The sequence below is a fragment of the Salvelinus alpinus genome, chromosome 26 (genome assembly GCF_045679555.1).
Source record: "Salvelinus alpinus chromosome 26, SLU_Salpinus.1, whole genome shotgun sequence".
Taxonomy (NCBI): domain Eukaryota; kingdom Metazoa; phylum Chordata; class Actinopteri; order Salmoniformes; family Salmonidae; genus Salvelinus; species Salvelinus alpinus.
The window spans coordinates 34119599-34140903 of NC_092111.1; the positions used below are offsets into that span (position 1 = coordinate 34119599).

General features: G+C 43.7%; 2 protein-coding genes across 3 annotated transcripts in view; one reads left to right on the forward strand and one right to left on the reverse strand.

Annotated features, from left to right (window-relative positions):
• Positions 1 to 2268: 2268 nt before the first annotated feature.
• On the reverse strand, positions 2269 to 9292 carry LOC139555226 (protein HGH1 homolog). 2 transcript variants are annotated; one of them, XM_071368843.1, is made up of 7 exons: positions 9221 to 9292; positions 8203 to 8850; positions 7903 to 8003; positions 7585 to 7683; positions 4503 to 4594; positions 4145 to 4267; positions 2269 to 2664 (listed from the first exon to the last, which is right to left on the reverse strand). In XM_071368843.1, the coding sequence occupies exons 2-7, from the start codon at positions 8742 to 8744 to the stop codon at positions 2479 to 2481; spliced, it is 1143 nt and encodes a 380-aa protein (XP_071224944.1). In that variant the 5' UTR covers positions 8745 to 8850; positions 9221 to 9292; the 3' UTR covers positions 2269 to 2478. The 2 variants fall into 2 exon arrangements, with proteins under 2 accessions (XP_071224944.1, XP_071224945.1); XM_071368844.1 differs by having other exon boundaries at positions 8964 to 9227.
• Positions 9293 to 9386: 94 nt separating this feature from the next.
• Positions 9387 to 21305, forward strand: part of LOC139555227 (ATP-dependent DNA helicase Q4-like) — a 36512-nt gene continuing 24593 nt past the window's right edge. The window contains exons 1-9 of the mRNA XM_071368845.1: positions 9387 to 9513; positions 15777 to 15864; positions 15986 to 16019; positions 16285 to 16385; positions 16735 to 16887; positions 17105 to 18342; positions 18548 to 18647; positions 19562 to 19739; positions 20131 to 20250. Coding sequence (XP_071224946.1) covers positions 15781 to 15864; positions 15986 to 16019; positions 16285 to 16385; positions 16735 to 16887; positions 17105 to 18342; positions 18548 to 18647; positions 19562 to 19739; positions 20131 to 20250 — 2008 coding nt within the window. The 5' untranslated portion in view covers positions 9387 to 9513; positions 15777 to 15780. The remainder of the gene's footprint in view (positions 9514 to 15776; positions 15865 to 15985; positions 16020 to 16284; positions 16386 to 16734; positions 16888 to 17104; positions 18343 to 18547; positions 18648 to 19561; positions 19740 to 20130; positions 20251 to 21305) is intronic.

The window sequence follows — 21305 nt, forward strand, 5'->3', positions numbered from 1 at the left end:
CTGCCATGGAGCGGGACTGGACGCCCGTGTCTGGACTGCGCAGAGGAAGGCTACTGCCATGGAGCTGGACTGTACGCCGTGTTTGGACTGGACATCGGCGCAGAGGAAGGCTCCTGCCCTGGAGATGGAGGTTCCGGACTGTGGACCGTCTCAGGAGGTTCCGGACCGGGGACTGTCGCCGGAAGCTCTGGACCGGGGACTGTCGCCGGAAGCTCTGGACCGGGGACTGTCGCCGGAAGCTCTGGACTGTGAAGGCGCACTGGAGGCCTGATCCATGGGGCCGGTACAGGTGGCACAGGACTGGTGACACGCACTTCAGGGCGAGTGCGGGGAGGAGGCACAGGACGTACCGGACTGTAAAGGCGCACTGGAAGCCTAGTGCGTGGAGCCGGCACAGGATGTACCGGACTGGGGAGGCGCACTGGAGGCCTGGTGCGTGGAGCTGGCACAGGACGTACTGGGCTGTGGAGATGTACTGGAGACCTGGTGCGTATAGCCGGCATCAATTGTACCGGAACTATGATACACTTCGCACGGTGAGTGCGAGGAGCTGGCACAGGACGTACTGGGCTGTGGAGGCGTACTGGAGACCTGATGTGTGGAGCCGGCACAGATTTCAGACTAATAGCATGCTCCTCAGGACGAGTATGGGGAGCTGACTCAGGTGGCATTAAACTGATTACATGCTCCTTAGGGCAAATGTCTTGCATCTTCCACCAACTCAACAACTCTCTACGCTCTTTCTCCTCCAATACCTCCATCCACTCTCTGACGGTCTCTAACTCTCTCCGTTCACTCTCCTCCAGTTTCTTCCTCTTCTCCCAGACTGGCTCTGGTTCACTCCTTGGCTCCGCCGACCACCCTTTGTGCCCCCCACAAAATATTTTCGGACTGTTTTTTGGGCTTTTTATGTGGCCGCGAAACCCGGCGTCGTCTCTGTCCTCCCTTCTCTCCTGTCGTCTGTTTCCACGGCAGGCTTTCGTGTCTTGCCAAGACTTCCTCCCAAGTCCAGGATATTCTCTCCTCGATCTCCTCCAAAGACCAGGATGTCATCTCCTCCCGGGCACGCTGCTTGGTCCCGTTGTGGTGGGATATTCTGTCACGATCGTGTGTAGAGACGGACCAAGGCGCAGCGGAGGTTGAGTTCCACATCTTTATTTCTAAGTGAAACTTCAGCAAAACAAACAATAAAGAAACGTGACTAAGTGATGCACAAAACAATATCCCACAAAACACAGGTGGAAAAAAGCTACCTAAATATGATCCCCAATTAGAGACAACGATACCAGCTGCCTCTAATTGGGAATCATACAAAATCACCAACATAGAAAAACAAAACTAGAACCCCACATAGAAAATATAAACTAGACTAAGTCACACCCTGACCTACTCTACCATAGAAAAACAGGGCTCTCTATGGTCAGGACGTGACACTATGCAAGAATGGGCTGCCATCAGTCAGGATGTGGCCCAGAAGTTAATTGACAGCATGCCAGGGTCGATTGCAGAGATCTTGAAAAATAAGGGTCAACACTGCAAATATTGATTCTTTGCATCAACTTCATGTAATTGTCAATGAAAGCCTTTGACACTTATGAAATGCTTGTAATTATACTTCAGTATTCCATAGTAACATCTGAAGACACTGAAGCAGCAAACTGTGGAAATTAATATTTGTGTCATTCTCAAAACTTTTGGCCACAACTGTACAAATGTCTTGGAAAGAAAGTATACCCAAATACTTTTCAGCCCAGCTCAAAATAAATCAAAATACGAATGCCTTCAATTACTGAAATTATACATTTGTATGATTATTATAGAGCGGTGATGTAAATTGAAAAAAAAATAGATGACTTTTGTTGGATGTGAGCCTGTCTTTACTTGTTGATGTTACTTTAAAGTCAATGAAACTACTTTGCCATAAAGAGCTGTAGTTCTAATGTCCCCGGGCTGTGTGCCCCTCCAGGCTGCCAGGACCTGATTTAGAAGCTGTTACAGTGGCAGCCCTCCACCCCCAAGCCCTTCCACAACCTACCTAACATTAGGAAGCCCAGCTCAGCCCATAAGGACCAGCAGCCCAACAGGCAGCTGCACAGCTTCTCAGGTAAACTGTCTGACAGCAGCCTGAGGATTCCTACTCCTGGCTACTAGCCTAGCGGCTGCTAACCATGGATTATGTTACCATGGACTACTGTGGGCTCAAACATGATTCCATTTGGGACTCAAACATTTTGGGGTTCCTACAGAAAATAAATTAAGGACACACTCTTTTCGTTAAAAACAAAATTATTTTAATGGTTACTTGACTTCTGTTGTCTGAATTTATATTATGTGAAAATACAACACAGTCCTTCCCGACTCCTGTTTACATGCAAGTTTGTTGTTGTGATGGCAAGAATGATCTTCTGTTCAGCAGTTGGTTTGGTTCCATTGTTCATCAGATGGTGGCTCAGATGAAATGTAGAAAAGACCTCCCTGCTACATCATCCTCACTATGCCTCCACACTGCTGGGGCTTGTCTGGATTTAACAGATCTTCCTGGTCCTTCTCCAACTGCTCCTGCTCCTTGGCATCCATGTCTTTGAGCTTCACCTCCATATCCTCAGGAATCTCCACCTCCAACAAGTTCTCCATGCCTGGCTCCGGTTCGTCCCCGATCAGCACCTGACAGAGAGAGACGTGCACATACAAAGGATACATCAATGCTGGTGGCAAACACATTAAGAAAGACTTACTTTAAGTGAAAAAACTATAGAGCAAAATATTCCAACGACATCCTCAACATTACTACAGACTGGAATTGACAACAAATTAGCTCAAGAAACGTAAAAATAAAATGTTACAGCCTTGTTAAGCGCAAGATTCAGCATAAAAATACCATTAATCTTAGATAAATATCATGCTCAGATTTCAACTCGCTAGATTTATATGCTTTATGACTGCGATTAAACTGTCTGGGTAGCTAAAGACTGAACTCGTACCTCTGGACCAGAACTCAAAAGGGATCTCCTAGCTGTATGGAGTGTATCAGGGGGTTTCATCCAAGACCGAGTGACATCTTTTCCACTCAGTCGTTCCCCACTACCAGAATGCCACTGCAGAGCAGGCACTATGCAGGGAAGGAACAGTGGAAGCTTTTCCCAGCCAATCAGAACATCCTGTCTGTGTCCTAAATGGATCCCTATAGTACACTACTTTTGCCCAAAGCCCATAGAGCCCCACAGGGCCCTGGTTAAAAGTAGTGCACTATGTAGGGACTAGGGTGCCATTTGGGATACAGATTACATTTTCTCAGTCAGCCGCTGCTGTAAATTTCAGCACTCAGAGTATTGACATGTCATGAGATTAATTGGGATTGTAGACTGGGGTGTTTTACCAAGCACAACAAGAAGCCATGCAATTCCCGAACGTACTGGTTACCATGGTGCCATGACGACAGCTGGAAAATCTGGACTTGCTTGTGAATAACGCAGCAACAGCTCACCATGAGGTTGCTCTGGGTTGATTTAATAGGGTAAACCTAAACCCTAACTGCAGAGGTCTGCTTCAGAATTACAGCAACCGTTTGTTGATCTTAGTACAAACCTAACACACATTACTGTAAATTATACACAGAGTACACAAAACATTAAGGACACCTGCTCTTTCCATGACAGGCAAAAGCTATGATCCCTTATTGTTGTCACTTGTTAAATCCACTTCAAATCAGTGTAGATGAAGGGGAGGGGACAGGTTAAAGAAGGATTTTTAAGCCTTGAGACAATTGAGACATGGATTGTGTATGTGTGCCATTCAGAGGGTGAATGGCCAAGACACAACATTTAAGTGCATTTGAACGGGGTATGGTAGTAGGTCCCAGGCACACTGGTTTGTGTCAAGAACTGCAACGCTGCTGGGTTTTTCATGTTCAACAGTTTCCCATGTGTATCAAGAATGGTCCACCACCCAATGGACATCCAGCCAACATGACAACTGTGAGAAGCATTGGAGTCAACATGGGCCAGCATCCCTGTGGAACGCTTGTCACCTTATAGAGTCCATGCCCCAACGAATTGAGGCTGTTCTGAGGGCAAAAGGAGGTGCAACTCAATATTAGGAAGGTGTTCCTAATGTTTGGTATACTCTGTGCATATTCGTAGTTTACCTGTATAAACTTCTCACAAGCAGCGGCCACGTGAGGTTCCTTTTCCCAGTTGTGGAACTCCCTCATGATGGCATAGGTGTTCTTGGCCTTCAGAAACTGCCGGCCCACTTTGGTAGCAGTCAGCTGGGTGCATCAAGAGAAAAACGTCAAGTTAGGAGTATTTCCAGCTGTTAAAATCAGTTTGGGTTATACAGAAAGAGCTTTTCTGGTTTAGTGACAAAGATGGTTAAGTGTTTGGAGCCAGAAACAAAGCATTTCGTTGCACCCGCGGTAACATCTGCAAAACAATAAATGTGACAAATAAGCATTGATTTGAAGTGTTGGTGGAAGCTTGGTATTGACTCCTGGGTACACCAACCAGTATCATGGTCTCAATGAGCATCTTGCGAATGTCGGGATCCTCCTCTCTTTTCTTGTCCTCTGGCAAGTACTGGAGGTCGACGGGTAACCCTTCATTGAATAGGAATAATGTACCATCAGTATTAGGCTACATTTTAATGCAGATATCTTACTGTATTACATTAGCAGTAGGCTATATCAAGGAGTTGAAGTGTTTTAATCAATGCATGTTGTTCACAGTACAAACTGTGGGCCTTGTGACGCACACCCTCTCTTTATGAATTCTTCTCTAGCATCTCAGGCTGTGTAGCCTTCTATAAAGACTAGTTAACGTGGCCATGTGCCACAAGACTAATAAACATCAAAACAAATGAAAAATGTTTAACTATTTTTACGTGACCACCGCCTTTAAAATTGAACCCCGGGCTGAGTACAGCACAGATTCACAACTTCCTTGGAAGGATCTTCAACATTTTCTATTTGGGTCCCTCTGACGTTATTGTGCATGGAGAGTTGATCAAAAATGTACATGCACAAGGTGGGGACAAATACACAGTGCCTTGAAATTCCACCTGCCATCTGCACAGAACAAACACATTGCACACTATGGAGGAGAGGGCAACTGCAGCAGACATGCTCATGCCACAGGCACAATGATTTCCTGTTGCAGCTGGAAATAGGAATGAGCTCTGAAGTTACCCCTAGGTATAGATCTAGGATGATCTTCCCTTCCCCTAATCCTAACCATTAGTGGGTAAAATGGGGGGGGGGGGGGGGCAACAATACTTTTTGTTAGGTTCCCCATTAGCTGTTGCGAAAGCAGCAGCTACTCTTCCTGGGGTCCATACAGAATATGAAACATGACACAATACAGAACATTAATAGGCAAGAACAGCTCAAGGACAGAAAATATACAAACGTTTTTTGAAAAGGACAATTTGAAATGAAATAGTATTGAGTAAACGTATTTATTGTTTTTTATTCATTTTGATAAGAGCTAAAAATTCTATAAATTGAAGGTTATTTGTTGTAAAACTCAATTTCATGATTTTAAGGTCGTCATTAGATTTGGGTTGGGATCGCAAGAAATTCTTGGGGGGGAAAAACGGTGACCCAGAAATTCTGTCACCCCCCCCAAAATGGGATCCTCGCTGAAACATTTGAATATCACTGCTCTAACCGGTTATGTCAGCGTCTACCAACTAACCGGTTATGTCAGCGTCTACCAACTAACCGGTTATGTCAGCGTCTACCAACTAACCGGTTATGTCAGCGTCTACCAACTAACCGGTTATGTCAGCGTCTACCAACTAACCGGTTATGTCAGCGTCTACCAACTAACCGGTTATGTCAGCGTCTACCAACTAACCTGTTATATAACCAGCTGCCCACTGCACTGGTGATTCTCTGATCCACCTCTACGCAGACGACACCATTCTGTATAATTCTGGCCCTTCTTTGGACACTGTGTTAACTAACCTCCAGACGAACTTCAATGCCATACAACTCTCCTTCCGTGGCCTCCAATTGCTCTTAAATACAAGTAAAACTAAATGCATGCTCTTCAACCGATCGCTGCCCGCACCTACCCGCCCGCCTAGCATCACTACTCTGGACGGTTCTGACTTAGAATATGTGGACAACTACCTAAGTGTCTGGTTAGACTGTAAACTCTCCTTCCAGACTCACATTAAGCATCCAATACAAAATGAAATCTAGAATCGGCTTCCTATTTCACAACAAAGCATCCTTCACTCATGCTGCCAAACATACCCTCGTAAAACTGACTATCCTACCGATCCTTGACTTTGGCGATGTCATTTACAAAATAGCCTCCAACACTCTACTCAGCAAAATGGATGCAGTCTATCACAGTGCCATCCGTTTCGTCACCAAAGCCCCATATACTACCCACCACTGCGACCCGTATGCTCTCGTTGGCTGGCCCTCGCTTCATATTCGTCGCCAAACCCACTGGCTCCAGGTCAACTATAAGTCCTTGCTAGGTAAAGCCCCACCTTATCTCAGCTCACTGGTCACCATAGCAGCACCCACCTGTAGCACGCGCTCCAGCAGGTATATTTCACTGGTCACCCCCAAAGTCAAGTCCTACTTTGGCCGCCTTTCCTTCCAGCACTCTGCTGCCAATGACTAATGAATTGCAAAAATCACTGAAGCTAGAGACTCATATCTCCCTCAGTAGCTTTAAGCATCAGCTATCAGAGCAGCTTACAGATAATTGTACCTGTACATAGCTCATCTGTAAATAGCCCATCCAACTACCTCATCCCCATATTGTTATTATATTTTTTGCTCCTTTGCACTCCAGTATCTCTACTTGCACATTCATCTTCTGCACATCTATCACGCCAGTGTTAATTTGCAAAATTGTAATTATTTCGCCACGACGGACTATTTATTGCCTTACCCCCCCTAATCTTACTTCATTTGCACACACTGTATATAGACATTTCTATTGTGTTATTGACTGTAAATTTGCTTATTCCATGTGTAACTCTGTTGTTGTTTGTGTCACACTGCTTTGCTTTATCTTGGCCAGAACTTGTTCTCAACTGGCCTACCTGGTTAAATAAAGGTGAAATAAAATAAAAAATATCAGTGTCTACTAACTAACCTGTTATATCAGTGTGTAACTAACTAACCTGCTACTTTTTTATTTTATCTTTATTTAACTAGGTAAGTCAGTTAAGAACAAATTCTTATTTTCAATGACGGCCTAGGAACAGTGGGTTAACTGCCTTGTTCAGGGGCAGAATAACAGATTTTTACCTTGTCAGCTCGGGGATTCGATCTTGCAACCTTTCGGTTACTTGTCCAATGCTCTAACCACTTGGCTACCTGCCGCCCCATTGTTATTAATTGTTAGTAGTGCATACTAACTAGAAAAAAAGTTTGAATACCACTGATCTTGGGGCAACTTCACCCTATTCCTTAGGGCCGAGGGTGTATTTAAGGACTGTTGAAACATCTGAAATCACAGTGCCTGGTACAGTACATGATACGCTGTCGGCTACAGCTGGATCCTGTCTATTCTGCAGGGAGATGAGAAACACTTTGCCATGCCGTGGTGTCCTCCTTACCTTCATTCTCCTCGTCAGACAGTTCCTCAGGCCCAGCGAGAGGCAGCAACAGGAAAGGCAGAATGTCCACTGTATCACTCAGCAACCACTCATGATGAGCTGGGGGAAATCGTAAGATATCCGAATCAGGAATTTTTATTCTCTTACCCTTTCTTGAAAACATATCAAACATATCAAGGTCAAAGGTCAACATAGCTAGAACGTTTACCGAAAATTAATCTTCTTCAATTCAACACAAAACGGGGCATGAACTAGGAAGGTTAAAACTGACTGTCCTACAGCCATTAACATGTATGCGTGTGTCTTTTCATCCCTTACCATGGTCAAAGCAACAATTTCTCAGAGTGCCAATGACTCCCCCTCGTCTGATTGTGGAGGCCTCGTATTGTACGTAGGGAAGGAGTCTCTGCACTACACACCTGTGGACCATGAAACATACACACAAAGAACAGGCATCATCATTGGACAGGGAACAGACAGGTAACACTTATTGGGCAGGAAGTTTGACATCTCTTTAGGCATGTATAGCATGTATTACCAGATGATGAGAAAAGTCAAAAGACATAACCTAGCCTAGGCTAAACCTGGATCTCATGAGCTAAGCACCCAGCCACTGACCTCTCCCTATCCAGGATAAAGTGTCTGGTCTCCGGCAGCTGAGTCAAGTTGGAGAGGAGGGGGCCCAGGTAATGGAGCGACACCTGCTTATTGTAGCCCTCAGTGCAGAAGATTTCCACTATCTGTGTCAGACCTATCTCCTGCTCCTGCATAGCCTTAAACACTTCTTTACACGTCTTCACGTGCCGCGACAGGTTAGTAAGGATCGTACAGATACGGTCTGCAAACATAAACTCTGGGTCCAGGAGGTTTTTAAACAACATAGGGAGAAAGTCAGCGTCCTTCACCAGAGGTTGGTGCATGGTCTCGTCAGCCGAGAGGTTGATGAGAGAGTGGTAACAGTCTTTGACGATAGCGATCGAGGGGTCGGTGGTGAGGGTCACCAGGGCTTTAAGGAAGTCAGGTTTTGACTGAAGGTAGCGACAGCCGTCCCTGTTGCCAGATAGGCCCAGAATGTACTCTGTGGCCTGGCCCTTGACGTCCGGCCTGGTGTTCAGGGTGAGGAAGGACAGCAGCTCTTTTGCCTCCACGTCACTCAGCATGATGGTGGACAGGCAATGTGTGATGGGCAATCCAAATCTTCACTAATCCAAAAGTTGACAGTCAGAAGATACAGGGTTACAATTCCACAAGTGTAAAGAAAGCTTGCTACAAAGACAGAGAGGAAAATTAGACCAATGATAACTGGTTAGATACAATGTAGCTAGAACACAATATAAACATACATGGTGAATATAAATTACAAAGTCAGTAATAGTTACATTAAACTCATTCTGTCACATAGCATAATCATATCTGAGTCCTTTCGATCGTGCTAGCTAGCCGGTCGAACATGGGTTCACGTTAGTTTCTATATCTCAGGCAATATAAAACCACCCGAATTCCTTGACTGTTAAAAGTGTAGAAAACAACGTAGCTAGCTGGCTTGATACATATTTCTGGATTTAAAACCAATCGTACGGTTCTGTAACATTGATCAAACGACATTGATCAAAAGTTTATTATGACGCACACTCACCTCATTCACGTGGGCCGTTCCACGCTGATAAATAAGTACTTCCGCATTTGACATTTAGCGTCTCCAATAGGCTTACAGATAATATAGATATATCCGCTTCCAAAGGTAATCCTTAGTTCTGATTGGTTTCATTTTCTCAGCAGCCTTTCGATTGGTAGATTACTGCATGTCATTTTAAAGCGCGCTAAAATAGTGGAAACAACATATGCTCAGCACGACATATTCTCCTGGTGTAAGAAGCTCATTTAGACACTTTCAAAGCAGCGTTTAGGATTCTTATTGCCAGCAGACAAGTAAGAAACTTCGAATTTATTTTGCTTGAGATTACGGTATATTGGGACTTTTTGAACCCACTGTTGTAGCAAAGATGTTTTTAAACTAACCCATTGTTTTTTCTATCTGTGGTTGTAGCTTGCCTACATTTTAGGGGTGGGCGCTATACTATACTGTATTTTACGATATACCGGTATTGATGCACGGACGGGATTGTGTTTTTACTTTACCTTCTATAAAGGTATTTTAATGTTTTAAAAGAAAGTGTGATACACCGTGTGTAACGTCCATTTTTATAGTTTACTTCGCTACTTGAGTCCTCTCTCATTCAACTCAATTGAAATCAATTCAAAGGGCTTTGTTGGCTTGGGACACATATTGTAGCGACTCGCACAGACAGTTGTGTGTTATTTTATTAGTTGGTTGTGTTGTACTTACCAGTACCCAGTGTTCGCGGGGTCCGACATGCCAATCAACCTGCTATCTGTCAATCACGGGAATGCCTGGAATGTTCTGATGCCGGGCATCCTGGTGGAGTGGTGGTGTTTATTTTATTTTATAGGGTATCTTTCATTTATTTGGCGTGGGCTACGGCCAAACAGTAGCCTATGTGGAGTTGGGTTGATAAACAGGACATTCGTAAACTCAATTCTCTGTCTGGACAATTGTTCCTTTATGATGTAGCCAGTTCATTACAATATGTTTACATTGCCAAAACAAGTTAAATAGATAATTAACAAAAGCAGACCTGCCAACCCTGTCCAACTTTTTAGAGTAGTAGACTCGCGCGGAAAATTGGAATTTGGGGTTTTCTTTCCCCCCGCACGCTCGTGCACGCGCATGTTTGTGAGTCTGATCGAAATTCTAGAATTTGATCAAGTCTATAGAAGGTTGGAATAGTTTCCTGACAGCATTCCATTTACACATATGGTAAAATTCACTAACAAGCTCTAATTAGAAAGAACACACAAAGGGCCTTTATTCTTGGAGTTGTTTTTTATTTTATTAAACAAATAACAAGTTGTTTGTTTAGGTACAAATGTCTTATCCAATTATACTTTTTTAACTCTATGATAAGAATAAGAAATGTTTGAAGCAGAGCATCAGTATGAAATAGACATGCTATCCATAATAAAAACGAAAAAGCTATGATAGGAAACAGTGGGTGAGAACAAATATTCTGGAGACCTTCAAATGTTCAGGAAATCATTTCCTAGACAGATTTGCCTGGTAGCTAGCAGATTTAGCCTTACGTAGCTGGGCATCGGGGTAGATTTCTCTGTGGCAAACAGTTCCTCTGGCAATCATTGAAACCTTCTTGGTAACGAGGACACTCAGCATGTCTATACTGAGGGAGGCTCTGTACTGGGGTTTGTTCTTGGAAACGAGACTGAATATTCGTTCGCAGTCTTTATTGCATATGACCAATATCCCCAGCATCACAGCCGAAAGGTGGGAGTCCCCCCTCCCCTTTTTTTCATTGTGCCGATTTCTCTCCAGGCCTGATCCGTGTGCATGTTGACCAGACTCTGCTCAAAGGTTGTTGCCAAAGAGTCTAAACTCATCTTCCACCAGATCAACAGAGGCTCCCTCAGGAATAATCCAGGGAAAGCGTGCCATGAAAAACCAGTTGTGGGATGAGAATTTGGCAGTCAACGTCAGTGACCACTGCATGGTGGAGCACATCTCCAAATGGACATTTCAGCAACATGTAGTCAGTCTACTGCAGAAAAAAAGAAGTTTCTGACGCATGCATTGTAGGTCTTCAGATCCAGCTTGCCTTGGCCCCCAAGTTTAGTCTCTATAGTAGAGGAACGCTTGTCACCTCTCAAACAGGGCCAATCACTAGTGCCAGCTCGCAAGTATTGGCTTTTTAGACATGGTTCCTAATCAACACTTAAAGCGAATTAATTTTGAAAACATAAAAACAAATGATCACATCGACACAGACCGCAAACTGTCTAAACAAAGCTTAAGTAGGCTACCGCAAAGGGAATCTGAACGTTGTTCGCTTGAAGAGTCCGGTGTTTCAGCCGATGTAAAGGTGCTTATTGGATGTCTTTGTAGCGCATACATCATTTCAGATTTTAGAAATTGATAAAATCTCAAATCTAGTGCAAAGACATTTTAGAAGCATTGCCTCTATAGCTAATACCTGACACAGTCATTCTTCATCGCGCAGTCTTCTAAACTCCCGACTCCATTTAATGCCAATATGTTTATTTATTTTTGATTATACTTTTGTAATGCTTTTTGTGACGTGGATCATAGTTAGTCTATCAGGTTGCGTGATCCTCGTAATGTTACGTGGAAAATACAACTAATGGGACGCAGAATTAAATGTATATCACACTCGCACAAATGCGACCAGTTATTTTTCGTATTTGCATTTAATTTCTTTCACTAGCAAATGCGAGTGAACTGCTGGCACTTTAGAGCCCACTTTATGTCCATATTATGTTTGCTAACGTTAGCTTGAAACAATTCGTGTTTACCTATCCACAACACACAGTCGAAAAGGGATTTGTCCATGTGTTTACGTACAGCTGATGTTCGGCAAACTCAGCATCACAACAAACAGGAGGGGCAGACACGGGTTAGCTACGTCGAATAATGATGGGGATTAATACACGTCCGTTGACACAACTCCGTACATGTCTGTGTGTTGCAGCTCGAGAATCGGGATGTTAGATCTACTCATTGATTTATTTTTCATTAAAATGTTTTTATCAGGCCCTATTCATTTCTGCGTACTTTTAACTCGGATCTCGTACCTGCGTACATGGACAGAGAATTGCGTAGTTTTTACGCAAAATGCGTGCATATTGTCAGTTCTGCAAAACTTAAGTAATCAGTCAAAAATTAACCGTAACATTACACTCAGTTTTAAAGGAATAGACACATTTCAAATGACATATTATGGCTATGTACAGTGTTATAATGATGTGCAAATAGTTGGAGTACAAAAGGGAAAATAAGTAAACACATGGTTTGCATTTACAATGTTTCTTCTTCACTGGTTGCCCTTTTTTGTGGCAACAGGTCACAAATCTTGATGCTGTGATGACAGTGGTATTTCACCTAATAGATATGAGAGTTTATCAAAATTGGATTTGTTTTGGAATTCTTTGTGGGTCTGTGTAATCTGAGGGAAATGCGTGTCTGATATGGTCATAAATGTGGCAGGAAGTGCAGCTCCGTTTCCACATCATTTTGTGGGCAGTGTTTTCTCTTGAGAGCCAGGTCTGCCTAGGCGGCATCTCTCAATATCAAGGCCATGCTCACTGAGTCGGTACATAGTCAAAGCTTCCCTTAATTTTGGGTCAGTCACAGTGGTCAGGTATTCTGCCAATGTGTACTCTCTGTTTAGGGCCAAATATAATTCCAGTTTGCTCTGTTTTTTGGTAAATTCTTTCCAATGTGTCAAGTAATTCTTTGTTTTCTCATGATTTGGTTGGGTCTAATTGTGTTGGTGTCCTTGGGCTCTGTGGGGTCTGTTTGTGAGCAGAGCCCCAGGACCAGCTTACTTAGGGGACTTGTCTCTATGTTCATCTCTCTGTAGATGATGGCTTTATGGAAGGTTTGGGAATCGCTTCCTTTTAGGTGGTTCTAGAATTGAACGTCTCCTTTCTGGATTTTGATCATTTGCGGGTATCGGGCCTAATTCTGCATGCAGAGTCTCAATTTGGTGTTTGTCCCATTTTGTGAATTATTGGTTGGTGAGTGACCCCAGACCTCACAACCATAAAAAGCAATGGGTTCTATAACTGATTCAAGTATTTTTTTAACCAGATCCTAATTGGTATGTTACATTTTATGTTCCTTTTCCATGGCGTAGAAGGCCCTTCTTGCCTCGTCTCTCAGATCTTTCACAGCTTAAAAATCAACAAAGCATCAGAAGACTTTGCCTTTGTTTTGGTTTGTTTGTTTGTCAGTTATGGTGTGCAAGGTGACTATGTGGTCTGTCATATGGAAATTTGGTGTAAAGCCAATTTGATATTTGCTCGGTACATTGTTTTCACTGACGAAATGTACAAGTCTGCTGTTAATGATAATGCAGAGGATTTTCCCAAGGTTGCTGTTGACCCATATCCCACGGTAGTTATTGGGGTCAAATTTGTCTCCACTTTTGTGCATTGGGGTGATCAGTCTATGGTTCCAAATATTGGGGGAGATGCCAGAGCTGAGGATGATATTGTTTTTTTTAAGTATAGCCAATTGAAAATTGTGGTCTGTATATTTTATTTTACTTAGGATACCATCAACACCACAGGCCTTTTGGTGTTGAAGGGTTTGTATTTTGTCCTGTAGTTCATTCAAGGTAATTGGAGAATCCAGTGGGTTCTGGTAGTCTTTAATAGCTGATTCTAAGATTTGTATTTGATCATGTATATGTTTTTGCTGTTTGTTCTTTGTTAAAAAGCCAAAAAGATTGGAGAAGTGCTTTATCCATACATCTATATTTTGGATAGATAACTCTTTGAGTTGTTTGTTTAGTGTGTTCCAATTTTCCCTGAAAGTGGTTACATTGAGCTGATTTCTGACATGCTGTTCCCTCTTTTTCCGTAGTGTTTTTCTGTATTGTTTTAGTGATTCACCATAGTGAAGGTGTTGACTCAGGTTTTCTGGGTCTCTATGATTTTGGTTGGATAGGTTTCTCAATTTGTCATTGTTTAAAATGTTCTTAGGTTGTCTGCTTGACATTTTTTTATTTGATAGGGAAGCTGAGAGGTAAAATAATATTTTAAGGCTTTCTGCTGCCAGGTTTACACCTTCACTATTACGGTGAAATGTTTTGTCCAGGAAGTTGTCTAAAAGGGCTTGAATTTGTTGTTTCCTAATAGTTTTTTTGGTAGGTTTCTACACTACTTTCCTTCCATCTATAGCATTTCTTAATGTTACTCAGTTCCTTTGGCTTTGACTACCTGTCATTTGAGTATTGCTCTGTTCATGTAGACTGTGATTTTGCTGTCATCTGATAGGGGTGTCAGTGGGCGGACTGTCATCTGATAGGGGTGTCAGTGGGCGGACTGTCATCTGATAGGGGTGTCAGTGGGCTGACTGTCATCTGATAGGGGTGTCAGTGGGCTGACTGTCATCTGATAGGGGTGTCAGTGGGCTGACTGTCATCTGATAGGGGTGTCAGTGGGCTGACTGTCATCTGATAGGGGTGTCAGTGGGCTGACTGTCATCTGATAGGGGTGTCAGTGGGCTGACTGTCATCTGATAGGGGTGTCAGTGGGCTGACTGTCATCTGATAGGGGTGTCAGTGGGCTGACTGTCATCTGATAGGGGTGTCAGTGGGCTGACTGTCATCTGATAGGGGTGTCAGTAGGCTGACTGTCATCTGATAGGGGTGTCAGTGGGCTGACTGTCATCTGATAGGGGTGTCAGTGGGCTGACTGTGAACACTCTGAAGGACTCTGGGTTGAGGTCAGTGATAAAGTAATCTACGGTACTACTGCCAAGAGATGAGCTATAGGTGTACCTCCCATATGAGTCTCCTCGAAGCCTAGCATTGACTATGTACAGAGCTGCAGGACTTGTGACCCGTTTTTGTTGGTTCTTTTGTCATAGTTAGAGGGGGTGTATTTGGGACGGAATAATGTCCTCTTTCTCTTTCTCTCTCTATATATATATATTGCGCTTTCCACACAGACCTAGCCTTGTCCCCTGTCACTCAAGGTGTGCATGTGATGTTCCTCAACCAGAGACACTTGCGTCCAGTCTACATGGTCTATGCAACAGTATTGATGACATTTTCTTAGCAAGTTGGCTCTAAATCTTACAATACTTATTTTCCACCATAATTTGCAAATAAAATCATTAAAAATCCTACAATGTGATTTTCTGGATTTTTTTTTCTTCTCATTTTGTCTGTCATAGTTGAAGTGTACCTATGATGATTTATAATTCTCATCTCTCTCTCATCTTTTTAAGTGGGAGAACTTGCACAATTGGTGGCTGACTAAATACTTTTTTGCCCCACTGTATATATACTGTGATATGGTATTTTGTCCATATCGCCCAGCCCTACTAAATTTTCATTTCTAGTCTCATATGTGGCTCTCTTGTCTAAAATAATAGGTCGCTACTTTACATTTATAATGAATGATAGCATTGTCTGACTTGCAGTTTTACTGTCATGAGAGCCAGCTGTTTGGATACAGTTGAAATCCCTGACTGACTAGCTAGATAACTTGCACAAACTCTAACATTTGAAATCGCTGGCGATTTTATAATATTGCTTATTTGTCATTTCAACAAACGTTGATGCCTACAGAGTGATGGATCGATACAATGATGTGAAGGTTCTTCTGAAAACCTGGGAGCAGTCATTTGTTCAAGAACATCAAAGAAAGCCCAACAAGGTACTGTATCTAGCTTGCTAACTAGCTATAGGTAATTAGCTATTCAATTATCATGTATTACTAACCAGAGACCTACAGTAACTAACTCGTATAGTCTTTCTCACTGTGTCCTATTATTCAGGTTGATATTGACGGAGCCCCAGAAGAGGCTAAAAGTAAGTACATGCCAATATTTTAACTGGCTGAAAAATCAGATCTGAAACACAGGGGAGAAATGTTGCTGCTCTCAGGCTTGTATTCATTGGTTATCACCATAGCAAAACATTTTTCAACCGATTTAAATAAATAAAAACAAACGTTTCTTATGGGACAAATTCAGGTTTTCTTCCGTTTGCTGCCTACTGAATAGGACTCAGGTATTCTTTTTCAGTTACTAAAATGCATTGCTTTGAGTTTTGTGTTTCTGCATGTGTTTCACAGAGCTCTACAAAGAATATCGAACACTCAAGCAAGCAAAAGAAAACAGCAGCAATGGGCATACAGACCCAACACCTACCGCACAGACTCAGTCATCTGAGAAGGTAGGTTCAGTGTAATTATATTGTTATAACACTTGTCATCCACAGTTATTAGTTAACTGTGTTTTAAAGGGGCAATATGTGATTTTCTTTCATACGTTCTTTTGACTTTTAAATGAATGATACATACCCATTCGCCACTTTGTTAACCGAAAGGTTGCTGGATCAAATCCCCGAGCTGACAAGGTAAAAATCTGTTCTGCCCCTGAACAAGGCAGTTAACCCACCGTTCCCCAGTAGGCCGTCATTGAAAATAAGAATTTGTTCTTAACTGACTTGCCTAGTTAAATACATTATTTTGTATTTATTTTTGTTGTTGAAGAATACCCCTTTTAATGTTTTCTCTTTGAAGGAATCCGATTGCTGGGGCACTCACCTGAATCGTAAGAGCATGCCGATGGCTTCCCCCAAACTGACGCTGACGCCCAAGGACAGAGAGTCCCTCCAAGCCTCGGCCCAGTACTTTGGCATGAAGCTCAAGTCAAACCTGGGACCTCTAACAAAGGTACAGTCTGTGTGTAGTTTGGCTGTGTCTAGTTCCACACGTTGTTTTTTGCAAACTCTGTTGCATACATTTTGATTTTGCATACATAGACCAAGACTGTTTAGTATAAAATGCAAACTGCAATTGCTAGTTAACGTGATGATGGAGATGTGGGGAGTTTGGACCTCTGCCATTTTGAATATATATATTTTTTTCCTGCACTATAAACTGTTTCTAGGAGAGACCGGTTTCTCTGAAGAAGTCGTTCACGCCACGTCGAACACCTCTGAAGTCCTGGAAAGACGGCCAGAGCCTAAACCCTGCAGCTGGTGCTGCAGGCAGCGATACACTGTTATCCCCTCTGCTAAAGCCAGCCAACACACGTCCACACCTCCTGGCCTGTCCAGTGCAGACAGGGACAGAACACCCACAGCAGCCCTTTGAGCCATTGCCAGCCTTCACGCCCTCCAAGCTGTGGTCTCCTGCAGCGGGGGCATCCTCATCAGACAGACAGGCAGGAAGCCGGGCCCAGCAGCTCAGACAGACCTTCACCAAGAGGTTATCCTCTGTAGACAGCAGCTGGCTCGAGAGATGTCAGGTGTTTGACGAGGTGGGTGTCGCGGAGAAGCCGGTTGTGGGTAATTTGTCTCTCGCCGTGGTGTCGGCGGTAGGATCACCGCAGGCGAAAGGGGGAGGCGTTGGCGAGGGAGAGAACCCAGGACGTGCCGCCAGTTCCTTTGTCATACCTTCCATGCAGAACGAAGGGACAACTCTCCTGGGGGAGAGGGCTTCCAAGAGTACCATGCCACAGGCTCTGCCTTTTTCAGACGAGCAACAGCCCAAAATTGGTTGTGGCGTAATGTCTGCAGCAGTCCCAGCCAGTCTGCGGTCCACTGGACAACGCTCCTCATTAGGGTCTGGCTCCGGAGAAGGAAAGGATGGAGAAACCAGACCAGGTCTCAGAGGACAGGCCGAGGGCGGAACGTCAGAAGAGACAGCCGTCGGCGCCACCACCGCCAAGAAATCTCGAGCAAGGGCCAGAAAGGGCCGGGTAGGAAGAGTTGAAGAGGAGGCGGAGGTGTCGACGCAGCCACCACAGCAGGCTGAGGGTGACGAGCAAGGGCCGGAGAAGAAAGGTACAAAGAAAAAGGGCAAAAAGAGGCAAAGGGACCACGACACAGATGGAGTGAACCCTGACGACACAGAGAAAGAGGGGGCGGTGAAAAAGAGGAGGAGAACCAAAAAGGTTACAGAGGCTACAGCTGATGGCAGGAGTCCCAAAAAAGCCCCCAGAGCGAGGAAGAAGAAGGCTCAGACAGGTGATGGAAATGCTAGCGAGCAGGGGAATGGTGATGTCACAGAGAAGGAAGCAGTGAAGCAGAAACCAAGAGTTCCACAGGAGAACCTCCTAGGAGAGGTGGATGAGGAAGATGTCAAAGCTGCCAGGAACAGGGGGAGCAACACTATGAGACCTAAGTGGGTGATACTCTATATTACCCTTGGACTACTAAATATTTCAACAAACAATATTATTTAGATTTACAAATTGATCTATGCACTCTTGAGAGCCCCTTTTTAAATACATATTCCTCATTGACTGTAATTGTCATAACTGTATCTTATTTTTAATAATCTAATTGTTTTGTATTAATGTGATTTTTCTTTCGCACCATCTGTCCAGACCCACCAAGAACTCGGACCCGAACTTTGTAAAGATCAACCTGAAAAATAAGTCTCATGTCAAAGGATACGCATGTAGGGGCGCTGGCCTACGGAAGCAGGTAAGGAAACTAGTACAGTTGGTACATGCAGTGCATTCAGAAAGTATTCAGACCCCTTGACTTTTTCCAGATTTTGTTACATTACAGCCTTATTCTAAAATGTATTAAATAGTTTTTTTTACCTTCATCAATCTACACACAATACCCCATAATGACAATGCAAATTGTTTGCCAATGTCTAAAAAATTTAAATCACATTTATATAACTATTCAGACCCTTTACTCAGTACTTTGTTGAAACACCTTTGGCAGCGATTACATGCTCAAGTCTTCTTGGGTATGATGCTACAAGCTTGTCACACCAGTATTTGGGAAGTTTCTCCTATTCTTCTCTGCCGATTCTCTCAAGCTCTGTCAGGTAGGATGGGTAGCGTCACTGCACAGCTATTTTCGGGTCTCTCCAGAGATGTTTGATCGGGTTCCTGACTAGTCTCCCAGTCCCTGCCGCTGAAAAACATCCCCACAGCATGATGCTGCCACCACCATGCTTCACCGTAGAGATTGTGCCAGGTTTCCTCCAGATGTGACGCTTGGCATTCAGGCCAAAGAGTTCAATCTTGGTTTCGATGGTTGTCCATCTGGAAGGTTTTCCCATCTCCACAGAGGAACTCTGGAGCTCTGTCAGAGTGACCACCGGGTTTCTAATACCTGTTTTCGCTTTGTCGTTATGGGTCTAAAAACCTGTTTTCGCTTTGTCGTTATGGGTCTAAAAACCTGTTTTCGCTTTGTCGTTATGGGTTATTGTGTGTACAATTGAATCCATTTTAGAATAAGGCTGTAATGTAACAATGTGGAAAAAGTCAAGGGGTCTGAATACTTTACAGCATACCTTACTTTACAGCATACCTGCCTAGGAAGACAGTACGTGTATATATGATATCAGCACATTTTATCCTGTTCTCTCTCTGTTTCAGTTGACCATGGAGAAGTTCCAACTAAAGGGGGAGAGGTTTGGAGGACCAGACTCGCGGTTTAGAGGGGGAAGAGGCAGAGGAGGGTTTAGAGGTGGCTTCGGAGGGTCCAATCGTCCAGGGGACACCTGCTTCAAGTGCGGAGGCACAGGACACTGGGCTATGAACTGCAAGGGCAGAGGTGAGAGGTCACAGCACAGACAGAACATGGCGTGTGACGACTGAAGCTGTGGTGGCTAAATTGGCTTGTTTAGATGAGTGGTTCTTCAGAAACTAGTTTCATTGACCACATCACGCTTGTCTTTACTAGGCTGATGCATAAGAAATACTGTGCTAAAGCCTTTTCTTTGATGCACCTGGGGTCTGTTGAGGAAGGTGCAACATTACAGAACATTCAGTTGGACATGTATTTTGCTCAACAGATCTGATTCGCTGTCCTTTACATGTGCAAGAGTCATTTTCATCTTTTGAACGTTTCTCCCTACTGAATACATCCCTGTATCCTGTGAATGTTATATATTGATTCTAATATATAACCCCTATTTAACCTGTTTTACCCTTTCTGTTTCCAGTTGCTGCTCCAGTAGACAGTGCTGCTGCTGATGAGGCGTCTGCGGTTGAGGAGCCCTTCGAACTGCCAACCTTGGAAGAAGTTGCCCGGGCAACGGGAACTCTGCGTTCCGAGCCTCGGGGTATGCTATTGTCACCACTTCTGGTGATGAGATCTACATTAGTGAAAATGTTGAGGCAGGCAGATTCTCCCCTCAATCTCAATCAAAATATCCCCAAGGGTTTACCCCAAATGGCACCCTATTCCTTATATAGTGCACTACTTTTGTCCTTAGCCCTATGTGCGATGGTCAAAAGTAGGGCACTATTAAGGGAATAGGGTGCTATTTGGGACATATAAACAGTGCATTCGGAAAGTATTCAGACCCCTAGACTTTTTCCACCTTTTGTTACGTTACAGCCTTATTCTAAAATGCATTAAATAAACTATTTTCCTCGTCTAGCTACACACGATACCCCATAATGACGGGAAAACAGGTTTTTAGAAAATGTTACATATTTATAAAAAATGTAAAAACAGATACCTTATTTATATAAGTATTCAGACCCTTTGCTATAAGACTTGAAATTGAGCTCAGGTGGGGCATCCTGTTTCCATTGATCATCCTTGATGTTTCTACAACTTGATTGGGGTCCACCTGTGGTAAATTCAATTGATTGAATTTAGGCACACACCTGTCTATATAAGGTCCCATAGTTGACAGTGCATGTCAGAGCAAAAACCAAGCCATGAGGTCGAATGAAATGTCCGTAGTGCTCCGAGACAGGATTGTGTCGAGGCACAGATCTGGGGAAGGGTACCAAAACATTTCTACAGCATTGAAGGTCTCCAAGAACACAGTGGCCTCCATCATTCTTAAATGGAAGAAGTTTGGAACCACCAAGACTCTACCTAGAGCTGGATGCCCGGCCAAACATAGCAATTGGGGGAGAAGGGCCTTGGTCAGGGAGGTGACCTAGTATCCAATGGTCACTCTGACAGAGCTCCAGAGTTCCTCTGTGGAGATGTGAGACTCTTCCAGAAGGACAACCATCTCTGCAGCACTCCACCAATCAGGCCTTTATTGTAGAGTGGCCAGACGAATGCCACTCCTCAGTAAAAGGCACATGACAGCCCGCTTGGAGTTTGCCAAAAGACTCTCACACCATGAGAAACACGATTCTCTGGTCTTTTGAA

Bases quoted from the DNA above. Each gene is read 5' to 3' on its own strand.
- LOC139555226 (XM_071368843.1), bottom strand. From the start codon at position 8,744: ATGCTGAGTGACGTGGAGGCAAAAGAGCTGCTGTCCTTCCTCACCCTG. The intron at 8,004-8,202 runs GTCAGTGGCTGG...CATGGTCCACAG, and splicing joins TTTATCCTGGATAGGGAGAG to GTGTGTAGTGCAGAGACTCC. The intron at 2,665-4,144 runs GTAAACTACGAA...TCTCTCTGTCAG, and splicing joins CTTGTGAGAAGTTTATACAG to GTGCTGATCGGGGACGAACC.